This window comes from Phyllobates terribilis, unplaced genomic scaffold, assembly GCF_046119375.1.
Source record: "Phyllobates terribilis strain yellow unplaced genomic scaffold, ASM4611937v1 Scaffold_11__3_contigs__length_659146591, whole genome shotgun sequence".
Classification (NCBI taxonomy): Eukaryota; Metazoa; Chordata; class Amphibia; order Anura; family Dendrobatidae; genus Phyllobates; species Phyllobates terribilis.
The window spans coordinates 122284238-122297530 of NW_027362771.1; the positions used below are offsets into that span (position 1 = coordinate 122284238).

The 13293-nt window shown below is 44.2% G+C and overlaps 1 protein-coding gene across 1 annotated transcript in view; it reads left to right on the plus strand.

Annotated features, from left to right (window-relative positions):
• LOC141165727 (dynein axonemal heavy chain 3-like) overlaps positions 1–13293 on the plus strand; it is a 2796342-nt gene that overhangs the window by 1419435 nt on the left and 1363614 nt on the right. The window contains exon 38 of the mRNA XM_073651577.1: positions 7014–7147. Coding sequence (XP_073507678.1) covers positions 7014–7147 — 134 coding nt within the window. The remainder of the gene's footprint in view (positions 1–7013; positions 7148–13293) is intronic.

Sequence of the window (13293 nt, forward strand, 5' to 3'; positions counted from 1 at the left end):
GAATTCGGAGTCAGGTGGTGGCACAAGAGGAGGTGGAGGAAGTAGAGGAGGAGGAGTTGTATGCGGAAGGGCTAACATCTGCAAGGTCCAGACGGTCGGCAGCACCAAGGCGGCAGGCATGTGAGGGTGGGGGAGATGGTTTAACCAGGGTGCATGGAAGCAGCCAAACTAGTGAGGAAGGTGCAGGAGCCCAGGAAGAAGTGGAGGACGAACTGATGGAAGACTCATCAGATGAGGGAGACCTTGATCACATTTCTGTTGTGCGAGGTTGGGGGGAGAGGACAGAGGAAGGAAGCATGATTGTTACCTCGCCACCAACACAACAGGGACTTGGTGCTCCTGGATGCGCAACACACATGAGTGCCTTCTTGCTGCACTACCTGCAACATGACCCTCGAATTGTGAGAATTAGAAATAATCCTGACTACTGGGTTGCCACACTGTTAGATCCCCGGTACAAAAGTAAATTTGCAGAAATTATTCCTGCCATAGAAAGGGATGCACGCATGCAGGAGTATCAGCAGAGACTGTTGCAGAATCTTACATGTGCTTTTCCACAAAATACCAGTGGTGCACGTAGTGAATCTCACAGTTCCAACTTGCCAACCGTGGGACCGTCAAGTGTTCAGCACTCAAACCGTAACAGAACCACAGTATCTGCTGGTAACATCAATTTTGCGGAATCATTTCACCACTTTTTTAGCCCATCCTTTGCAAGGCCACAGGAGACAAGAAGTGTGACACATAGTCAACGCCTAGAGACGATGGTACAGGAGTATCTCCAAGTAAACATTGAAGCCACGACTGTGTCACTGGACCCTTGCTCTTTTTGGGCTTCCAATCTGGATAAATGGCCGGAGCTAGCCACTTACGCCTTGGAGATCTTGTCATGCCCCGCAGCCAGCGTTCTGTCTGAACGTGTGTTCAGCGCTGCTGGTGGTGTGCTGACAGATAAGCGCACGCGGCTCTCCACTGATAATGTAGACAGACTCACGTTCATAAAGATGAACAAATCATGGATCCGAAACGACTTTTCTACCCCTGTGTCATCCTGGGGAGAGTAAAAGCTTGATGATTGGTTAAAATCACCCTGCCAACCGTTTTAAGCTTTCAAATTACTAATCATGTTTATCTGTATCTTGACTGGAAAATAATTTGGGCTTTGTAGCAGTGTGCAGCACTGATCCTATTAGGCCATCTATAATAAGCTTCACCAGATTTAAAATTAAAAATAATTTTTAGCTGCATCTAGCCCGGAAAATAATTTTGGGGCTCCGAGATGCGCAAGACACATAAGTGCCTTCTTGCTGCACTACCTGCAGCATGACCCTCATATTGTCAGAATTCGAAGTAATCATGACTACTGGGTTGCCACACTCTTAGATCCCCCAAACTTTTCGATCAACCTTTTCATTTTAATAAAGACCAAAAAAATGGTCATTTTTGAAATTATAAGCATTAGCAGGTTGTTAGAAACTGAAATCAAACAGTTTTCAACTCAAAACTTTATTCTAGGTGATGTTACATTTTCACATAGGACCCCTTGTTCGAAAGGAGCTTCTGAACTCTCTCGTCCATTGAATTTGTCAGGTTTTGGATGGTTTCTGCTTCAATTGTTTTGCATGAGGACAGAATACCCTCCCAGAGCTGTTGCTTAGATGTGAACTGCCTCCCGCCATCATAGACACTCCTTTTAATGATGCTCCAAAGGTTCTGAATGGGGTAGAGGTCAGGGGAGCATGGGGGTCACACCATAAGTTTGTCCCCTTTTATGCCCATATCAGCCAGAGATGCAGATGTTTTATGTGCAGCATGAGATGGTGCATTATCATGCAGAAAAATGATCTTGCTGTGAAATACACGGTTCTTCTTCTTGAACCATGGCAGGAAGTGCTGTTTGAGAAAATCCACATACATTATGGAGTTCATCTTTAGCGCCTTCAGGGATCCTAAAGGGGCCGACAATCTCTCTCCCCATGATTCCAGCCCAAAACATTACTCCACCTCCTCCTTGTTGGCGCTGTAGCCGTGTTTGCGTGGGGTGTCCATCAACCAGCCATCCTCCACTCCATTCATCTGGACCATCGAGCGCTGCACGGCACTCATCCGTGAACAAAACAGTTTTGAAATCAGTCTTCATGTAATGTTTGGCCCACTGGAGCCGTTTCTGCTTGTGTGAAGTGGATAGAGGAGGTCGACAGGATGGCGTATGCACAGCTGCAAACCTCTGAAGGACCCTGCATCTTGTTGTTCGGGGGACGTTGGAGGCACAAGCAGCTTCAAAAACTTGTCTGCTGCTATGACAAGGCTTTTTTGCCGCTGCTCTTTCAACCTGACGTAATTGCCTGTAGGAAAGAGTCCTCAATTTGCCCTTATCAGCACGCACACGTGTGTACTGTGAATCAGCTACATACTTCTTGATTGCCAAGACACTTCATCCTGATCATCGCACAATGTTGATTGTAGTCATGCCTTGACCTAAACACTCCACAATTTGTTGCTTCTCAGCAGCCGACACATCCTTTTTCTTTCCCATTTTGGCAGAAAATGTAGGCTGCTTAATAATGTGAGAGAGCCTTCTTAAGTAGTCTTGCCTTTCATTGGACACACCTGCCAAACTAATTAGCACAGGTGTCTGCAATTGCTTACAGTGATATAAAGAGCCCTGACACACATCACCATCAATGAGTTTAACTGACAAACAAACAAATTCTTCCCTTATCACTCCTAAACACTTTTTGCATAATAATTTGGAACGCGGTGTACATGTGCTTTTCCACAAAACACCAGTGGTTCACGTAGTGAATCTTACAGTTCTAACTTGCCAACCGTGGTCTGTATGGAATTGTTCAATAAAGGGCCCAAAATTAAGATTACATAGATGGGAGAGGTCTCTATGAATAGGAATTCCTAAGTATTTGATACCCTGTGAGGGCCAGGCAAAGGGAAAGTTGGACTGGATGGAATCCTATATGGATTTAGGGAGGGAGACATCGAGGGCCTCAGACTTCGCTGCATTGATTTTAAAATTTTACCATGTAACAAAGTGATCTATTTCAGCCATAACAGCAGGGATGGATATATGTGATTGAGTGATATATACTAGGACATCATCAGCAAATAGAGAGCACTTGTACTCGGTGCCTCCCACCTCAATCCACCTAATATTGGGGTTATGGCGAATTGATGAGAGCAGGTGCTCCGTCACTAGGATGTATAAGAGAGGGGACAGAGGACATCCCTGCCTTGTCCCATTGGTGATTGTGAAAGGTGATGAAAATGTTCTGACGCACCCCCTGGGCCTTGGGACACCCGGAGCCGGACCCTTTTTGGTGGATGCTGGTGGTTGTAGTCTTCGTGGCGGCGATCCGGTTCCGTGGCTCAGGGCGGTCAAACCAGTGGCGGAACTATTTATGTGGTTTTGATGTTTAAATGTCCGACTACGCCACCCGTGGATTGCGGTCAGAGTGAACCGCCGCTACAGGGCAGACCGCTAAGGCTGGTGTTGTGGGTGCAGCAGAGCGTAGCATAACTCCCCACGGGAGGAGTATAGCCTCAGGGCAGTGTATGCGGAGGATGGGGGTGATGGTGCAGGGCAGCAGCAGTAACGACACGGAGTCAGTGATGCAGTTCAGGGCCTTTACTCACAGTTCTTATTATCCAGACCACGTCTGCAGGTAACGGCTGCCCACGTCGTACTGTGCTCACCAGGTGAGGGGCTCAGACAACTCCCAGATAACTTTGGAGCGTTTCACAGGACCCCCTTTGTGTGTCCTTTGTCTGGCCTTTCTTACCAACACTTCTGTCCGGCTGCCTCGGGCCTCCTCTTGGTAAACTTGGCGCCAGTTTCCCTGACCCTATGTGGTGCCTTCCTAGCGGGTGGAGCAAGGGGCTGCGCCACATAAAATGTCAGAGCCTCCGGTTTCTAGCTGAGGGTCGTTTCCTGCCTCCACTAGTTCGGGGACCGGTCTCCCCCTTTGGCCTGACCCCTCCACGCAGGTGGATTCGGGCGTGCGGTGGCGACTCGCCCGTCCGCACCCCTGGGATCCCTTCATTCCTCGTTCCTGGAGCCTTCTCCGCTCCTCTTCCTTCCTTCTCCCTCTTGCAGGCCTGGGCCTCTGTTACTAGGCCCGCCTCCGGAGCAGAGCTCATGCAGAGCCCCTGCTCCCTGCCACTTCTGCTCAGACTTCTCTGCACTGAACTAAGATGGTGCCCACCTTTTATACTCCCTTCTCAATGCACCCAGGAACTGCTTCCTCCCTGCTCCTGCACTGCAGGGTTCCCCTTCCTCAGTGTTCCCTCCCCCCACTCCAGCCAGGGACAGGGACTGTCGTGCCCATCTCAGGGGCATATTGGTCGCCCTGCCCCACGGCAATGTGGTGTAATGCATGCAGGTGTCGGGTCCTGATCCACACTCCATCCTTATCTGAGAGTGAGATATCACACCTCTGGGTGAGGTGCAATACGTCTGTAGCAACCGAGCCCTCGGTGCTACAGTTCCATTTATCTTCAGCCTAGGTGACGTATTGTGATACAGGGCCGTGATTTTGGCTATAAAAGGGTCCCCTAGACCCCTACCCCAAGCTTTTTAAGAGAATCAGATATGGCGTGCCAGGAGACTCTATGGAATGCTTTCTCAGCATCCAACGAGAGTATCTACTTACAAATTTTTAACTGCATCTAGCCCAGGAAATACTTTGTGCCTAGTAGCAGTGTCTGCTAGTCAGCGGATTATCCCGGCTGTTAAGCAAGCTACACCACCTGTAGTTTGGACACTTAATTTTTTCAAAGGAAATGCTTCGGGACCACGGGATACTTAGTGAAGAGCATCAGGAGGCACCCCAAGGCATAGGGGCTGGGACTGGCACTAGGATGCCTTGCGGTGGACAGCCGAGCTCGATCCTTATAAAAGCTTTTTAACTGCAGCAGCTTTAGTGGACGCTACTGGAGCTGGAATTACCCGGCTGCTGGCATGAGACTTGCCCTCCAATAGATCCTTGTAAATGGATTTAAAGTGTATTCATTCAAATTAGAGGGACAATTTAAATTAAAAAGCTTAGAGCTGCCTCCACCACATGGGGGCTCTCTCGACCCACCAGCGGACAGGCACCAGTATTGGGAGAGGGGGGCTGGCCGTCAGGGTTCACCGCGGCTCTGGCACAAACCCGGCGACACGGAGGTGGCACGGGCAGGAGCGGACTGGCCGTCTCGGCTTCTCACTTTTTGGATTTTAGAAGGGCATGACATGCCTATATCTGTGTCTCCCCCTCCTTTTACTCCTCCACCTCTTTTCTTTTCGCATGACTATATGTACTTGTCACTTTTCCATGTGTTAGTTGTGTCTTCTGAGCAGTTTGTCAGCTTTTGGACACCTTTGAAGGTGTTTTCTATGTGTTTCTATGTGTTTTTGTTTGCCTGCCATTGGTTTTAACGGTGTTCGAAGGTGTTCGACGAACAGTTCGACGAACAGTTCGGCGAATACACGGGTGTTCGACGAACCGAACCGAACTCGAACACTACGGGGGTGGCTCAACACTAATGATCATCAACATTAACAGAAATAAACAATTGAAATAGATCACTTTGTTTGTAAGAACTCTATATAATACATGAGTTTCACTTTTTGAATTGAAGAACTGAAAAAAATTAACATTTTGATGATATTCAAATTTTTTGAGATGCACCTGTATATATGTTACCCATCCTGTTATATACAGAGGGGAAAATAAGTATTTGATACACTGCCGACTTTGCAAGTTTTCCCGCCTACAAAGAATGGAGAGGTCTGTAATTTTTAACATAGGTACACTTCATCTGTGAGAGACAGAATCTAAAAAAAAATCCAGAAAATCACATTGTATGATTTTTACATAATTAATTAGCATTTTATTGCATGAAATAAGTATTTGATACAATAGAAAAACAGAACTTAATATTTGGTAGAGAACCCTTTGTCTACAGGTCAGACATTTCCTGTAGTTCTTGACCAAGTTTGCACACACTGCAGCAGGGATTTGGGCCCACTCCTCCATACAGATCTTTTCCAGATCTTTGAGGTTTGGGGACTGTCGCTGGGCAACATTGAGTTTCTGCTGCCTCCAAAGATTTTCTATTGGGTTCAGGTCTGGAGACTGGCTAGGCCATTTCAGGACCTTGAAATGCTTTTTACGGAGCCACTCCTTAGTTGCCCTGGCTGCGTGTTTCGGGTCATTGTCATGCTGGAAGATCCAGCCATGACCCGTCTTCAATGCTCTTACTGAGGGAAGAGCCCATCCTGGTGTGTGTGTATATATATATATGTTGCCCATCCTGGTGAATATATATGGTGTCCAACATGGTACATGTCACCCATTTTGCCGCAGTTCTTTGAGGTCTAAAAAAAAATAAACAATTCTACTCACCTTCCCTATGCTCCCCCACTGCATGGCGTCCTCTTCTGAAGCTGGTAGCTGACTTTAGTGTGCAAGCGACGGGTAGCACATGATGTAACTGCCATGCGCCATCAGTCACGTACATGCCGACATCCGCTGCGGGCCTCTGATTGGCTGACTGCGTGCATTGCAGTGCAGGGACCTGGTGGGACTCACATCCAGTTGAAGTATTTGGTGATGTCAGCGGATTTCTCACCTGCAAATGCTTGGTCATGACCCCAGTGACCTCGATTGTTACGCCCCTATCAATTAGTGTAATATTATACATATTGCACTGTAGCTGGTGTACTGCCTCATACCTAATGACATCTGTGGCTCATCTTTTGATTTGTTGACCTGGCGCAACATTACATGTGCTGGCTGACCAAAAGAAAGAGCTAGGGATGCCTTCAGGTAAGAGGCAATACTCCTGCTCCCGTGCAGTGGCCACAGACCACTGTGGTGGTCAATTGAATTGGATGAGAGAATTGATTTGCACCAACTCTATGGTTAGATTATCATCATTTATTCTGTAGTGTAGTTTTATTCAGTTAACTTCCATATAATGATGTTTATAAAGTATGTTTGTCTCTTGTCCTTTAGATGATGTGCAGGTGGCTGTTTCCCGTTTGCTTGCATTTTGTGGAAAAAAATTGTACATTTGTGATTCCAACCTCTCCTATGCATCTTACCATGTCAATGCTCAAAATCTATGAATGTTTGCTATCAAGTGTCAGGTAAGGTATCTGCACATTTCTGTCATCAACAGTTAGAGTTTAAATCACATTTTGTTGGATAAACCTGCAAATGATAACAATATTTTTTTGACAGCTAAAAAATTCTCAAAATGTACAGTTCCACATTTTTATGCACAGCAGAGTTCCAAACATTTTATAGGTTGTAAAGAACTGACAATGGACATTTGTTGAATTTGCAGCAATCAAAAGCTTTTTCAACCAAATCATCGTAACAGACCAAGTTACAGGTTAACATAGGAACCCTTCTTTGATAGCACCTTCACAATTTTTGCATCCATTAATGTGTGAGTTTTTGGATAGTTTCTGCTTGAATTTCTTTGTAGGATATCAGAATAACCTCCCAGAGCTGCTGTTTTGATGTGAACTGCCTTCCACCATCATAGATCTATTGCTTGAGGATACTACAAAGTTGCTCAATAGGGATGAGGTCAGAGGAGGATGGTGGTCACACCTTGAATTTCTCTCCTTTTATGCCCACAGCAGCCAATGACTCAGAGGTATTCTTTGCAGCAGCAGATGGTGCATTGTTACACATGAAGATGATTTTGCTACAGATGGCACGGTTCTTCTTTTTGCACCATGGAAGAAAGTGGTCAGTCAGAAATTCAATAAACTTTGCTAAGGTCATTTTCACATCTTCAGGGCCTAACAGCTCTCTTCTCATGATTCCAGCCCAAAACATGACTCCGCCACCTCCGTGCTGACCTCACAGCCTGGTTGGAAAATGGTGGTCATCCACCAACCATCCATTACTCCATCCATCTATACCATCTCGGGTTACACGGCACTTATCAGTAAATAAACTAGTTTTCACGTATTTGCATCATAATTTGGAACGTGGTGTATTGCATCTTGAATATTCAGAATAGTTATTGTAGCAAAGGAAAAGGAACGCTTGGGGTTCAAATCACTTTTGCAAAAAAAAAACCTATTACAACTGTTGAATACAGATTTTACCTCAGAATTAATAATTTTGCTAATGAATAACCAATTCCCAGAGATGCTTAGCACTTGTTGGCCCTTTTCCCTTCACTCTGTGGTCCAGCTCACCCCAAACCATCTCGATTGGGTTCAGGTTTGGTGACTGTGGAGGTCAGGTCATCTGGCGTAGCACCCCATCACTTTCCTTCTTGGTCAAATAACTCTTACACAGCCTGGAGGTGTGTTTGGGGTCAATGTCCTGTTGAAAAATAAATGATGGTCTAACTAAACGCATCTTGCAGCGGCACGCTATTCCATCTGGTTTGCATTTAGTTGGACCATCATTTATTTTTCAACAGGACAATGACCCCAAACACACCTCCAGGCTGTGTAAGGGCTATTTGACCAAGAAGGAGAGTGATGGGGTGCTACGCCAGATGACCTGGCCTCCACAGTCACCAGACCTGAACCTAATCGAGATGGTTTGGGGTGAGCTGGACTGCAGAGTGAAGGGAAAAGGGCCAACAAGTGCTAAGCATCTCTGGGAACTCCTTCAAGATTGTTGGAAGACCACTTCCGGTGACTACCTCTTGAAGCTCATCAAGACAATGCCAAGAGTGTGCAAAGTAGTCATCAAGGCAAAAGATGGCTACTTTGAATAACCTAGAATATAAGACATGTTTTCCGTTTTTTCACACTTTTTTCTTAAGTATATAATTCCACATGTGTTAATTCATAGATTTGATGCCTTCAGTGTGAATGTACAATTTTCATAGCCATGAAAATACAGAAAAATCTTTAAATGAGAAGGTATGTCCAAACTTTTGGTCTGTACTGTGTGTATATATATATATATATATATATATATATATATATGTATATATACAGTACAGATCAAAAGTTTGGACACACCTTATTTAATTTTTTTTCTGTATTTTCATAACTATGAAAATTGTACATTCACACTGAAGGCATCAAAATTATGAATTAACACATGTGGAATTATATGCTTAAGAAAAAAGTGTGAAAAAAATGAAAACATGTCTTATATTTTAGGTTATTCAAAGTAGCTACCTTTTGCTTTGATGACTGCTTTGCACACTCTTCGTATTCTCTTGATGAGCTTCAAGAGGTAGTCACCGGAAATGGTCTTCCAACAATCTTGAAGGAGTTCCCAGAGATGCTTAGCACTTGTTGGCCCTTTTGCCTTCACTCTGCGGTCCAGCTCAACCCAAACCATCTCGATTGGGTTCAGATCTGGTGACTGTGGAGGCCAGGTCATCTGGCGTAGCACCCCATCATTCTCCTTCTTGTTCAAATAGCCCTTACACAGCCTGGAGGTGTGTTTGGGGTCATTGTCCTGTTGAAAAACAAATGATAGTTCAACTAAACACAAACCGGGTGGAATAGCATGTCGCTGCAAGATGCTGTGGTAGCCATGCTGGTTCAGTATGCCTTCAATTTTGAATAAATCCCCAATAGTGTCAGCAGCAAAGCACCCCCACACCATCACACCTCCTCCTCCATGCTTCACGGTGGGAACCAGGCATGTAGAGTCCATCCGTTCACCTTTTCTGCGTCGCATAAAGACACAGTGGTTGGAACCAAAGATCTCAAATTTGGACTCATCAGACCAAAGCACAGATTTCCACTGGTCTAATGTCCATTCCTTGTGTTCTTTAGCCCAAACAAGTCTCTTCTGCTTGTTGCCTGTCCTTAGCAGTGGTTTCCTAGCAGCTATTTTACCATGAAGGCCTGCTGCACAAAGTCTCCTCTTAACAGTTGTTGAAGAGATGTGTCTGCTGCTAGAACTCTGTTGGCATTGACCTGGTCTCTAATCTGAGCTGCTGTTAACCTGCGATTTCTGAGACTGGTGACTTAGATAAACTTATCCTCAGAAGTAGAGGTGACTCTTGGTCTTCCTTTCCTGGGGCGGTCCTCATTTGAGCCAGTTTCTTTGTAGCGCTTGATGGTTTTTGCAACTGCACTTGGGGACACTTTCAAAGTTTTCCCAATTTTTCGCACTGACTGACCTTCATTTCTTAAAGTAATGATGGCCACTCATTTTTCTTTACTTAGCTGCTTTTTTCTTGCCATAATACAAATTCTAACAGTCTATTCAGTAGGACTATCAGCTGTGTATCCACCTGACTTCTGCACAACACAACTGATGGTCCCAACCCCATTTATAAGGCAAGAAATCCCACTTATTACACCTGACAGGGCACACCTGTGAAGTGAAAACCATTTCCGGTGACTACCTCTTGAAGCTCATCAAGAGAATGTCAAGAGTGTGCAAAGCAGTCATCAAAGAAAAAGGTGGCTACTTTGAAGAACCTAGAATATAAGACATATTTTCAGTTGTTTCACACTTTTTTGTTAAGTATATAATTCCACATGTGTTAATTCATAGTTTTGATGCCTTCAGTGTGAATGTACAATTTTCATGGTCATGAAAATACAGAAAAATCTTTAAATAAGAAGGTGTGTCCAAACTTTTGGTCTGTAATGTATAAATAAATATATATATATATATATATATATATATATATATATATATATATATATACATACACAGTACAGAAAAAAGTTTGTATATATATATATACAGTACAGACCAAAAGTTTGGACACACATTCTCATTTAAAGATTTTTCTGTATTTTCATGACTTTGAAAATTGTACATTCACACTGAAGGCATCAAAACTATGAATTAACACATGTGGAATTATATACTTAACAAGAAAGTGTGAAACGACTGAAAATATGTCTTATATTCTAGGTTCTTCAAAGTAGCCACCTTTTGCTTTGATGACTGCTTTGCACACTCTTGGCATTCTCTTGATGAGCTTCAAGAGGTAGTCACTGGAAATGGTCTTCCAACAATCTTGAAGGAGTTCCCAGAGATGCTTAGCACTTGTTGGCCCTTTTGCTTTCACTCTGCGGTCCAGCTCACCCCAAACCATCTCGATTGGGTTCAGGTCTGGTGACTGTGGAGGCCAGGTCATCTGGCGTAGCAACCCATCACTCTCCCTCTTGGTCAAATAGCCCTTACACAGCCTGGAGGTGTGTTTGGGGTCATTGTCCTGTTGAAAAATAAATGATGGTCCAACTAAACGCAAACCGGATGGAATAGCATGCCGCTGCAAGATGCTGTGGTAGCCATGCTTGTTCAGTATGCCTTCAATTTTGAATAAATCCCCAACAGTGTCACCAGCAAAGCACCCCAACACCATCAAACCTCCTCCTCCATGCTTCACGGTGGGAACCAGGCATGTACAGTCCATCCGTTCACCTTTTCTGCGTCACACAAAGACACGTTGGTTGGAACCAAAGATCTCAAATTTGGACTCATCAGACCAAAGCACAGATTTCCACTGGTCTAATGTCCATTCCTTGTGTTCTTTAGCCCAAACAAGTCTCTTCTGCTTGTTGCCTGTCCTTAGCAGTGGTTTTCTAGCAGCTATTTTACCATGAAGGCCTGCTGCACAAAGTCTCCTCTTAACAGTTGTTGTAGAGATGTGTCTGCTGCTAGAACTCTGTGTGGCATTGACCTGGTCTCTAATCTGAGCTGCTGTTAACCTGCGATTTCTGAGGCTGTTGACTCGGATAAACTTATCCTCAGAAGCAGAGGTGACTCTTGGTCTTCCTTTTCTGGGGCGGTCCTCATGTGAGCCAGTTTCTTTGTAGCGCTTGATGGTTTTTGCAACTGCACTTGGGGACACATTCAAAGTTTGCCCAATTTTTCGGACTGATTGACCTTCATTTCTTAAAGTAATGATGGCCACTCGCTTTTCTTTACTTAGCTGCTTTTTTCTTGCCATAATACAAATTCTAACAGTCTATTCAGTAGGACTATCAGCTGTGTATCCACCAGACTTCTGCACAACACAACTGATGGTCCCAACCCAATTATAAGGCAAGAAATCCCACTTATTAAACCTGACAGGGCACACCTGTGAAGTGAAAACCATTTCCGGTGACTACCTATTGAAGCTCATCAAGAGAATGGCAAGAGTGTGCAAAACAGTCATCAAAGCAAAAGGTGGCTACTTTGAAGAACCTAGAATATAAGACATATTTTCAGTTGTTTCACACTTTTTTGTTAAGTATATAATTCCACATGTATTAATTCATAGTTTTGATGCCTTCACTGTGAATGTTCAATTTTCATAGTCATGAAAATACAGAAAAATCTTTAAATGAGAAGGTGTGTCCAAACTTTTGGTCGGTACTGTATATATACAGTTCTGGCAAAAATTAAGACACCACTGCACAGTTTTTTAAAAATCCCCATCTGTACTAGAGATGAGCGGTGTTCGACTAGAACTGTTCGCCAATCTCAAATTCGAGCTGTTTTGGGCGCTGTTCGAGTTGTTCGACGAACGCGAACGATTTGCAAAAAATTCGGCTGTTCGAGGTTATGTTAGATAACTGTTCGTGCACCAAAAGCATGTTCTTCATGTCTGGCGCTATTTAGAGCACCAATCATGCAGGGATTGTCTGCCACTCACTGTAATGCCACAGCCATGGTGGTTGTGGCATTACAGTGATTGCCCAAATCGATGGGAACAGTGCTCACAGTGAAACATGAAAAGCCGGCAATTCAGCAGCGGCATACACCGGTACCCGACAATATAGAACAGAATGAATAGAGTATCACACATAGATTAGATAGATAGAAACATGTCAGTCACATATATAAGAAGTACAGTGACAGTGTTGGTTACTGTACTTGTCATTTAGTGTAAAAGATTTATTTAAAAAAATCTTAGTTTTTTCATGCACCGTCTCTTTAAAAAAGCCGGCCAGCAATTCAGCATCGGTACCCGACAATTTATAACAGAAAGAATAGAGCATCACACATAGATTAGATAGATAGAAACATGTCAGTCACATATATAAGAAGTACAGTGATAGTGTTGATTACTGTACTTGTCATTTAGTGTTAAAATAAAGGATTTATTAAAAAAAAAATTGGCGTGGGGTTCCCCGTAATTTTAGTCTCTAGCGGAGGTTAAGCAGACGGCTGGGGCAGATGTCTGAAGCCTGGGAAGGGGGTAATACCCACGGAGCTTCCCAGGCAACTAATATCAGCCCCCAGCTGAACACCTAGCCTTTACTAGCTATTAAAATGGGGGACCCCAAAAAAAATGACGTGGGGTCCCCCCTATTTTAATAGCTAGCAAAGGCTAGGCAGACAG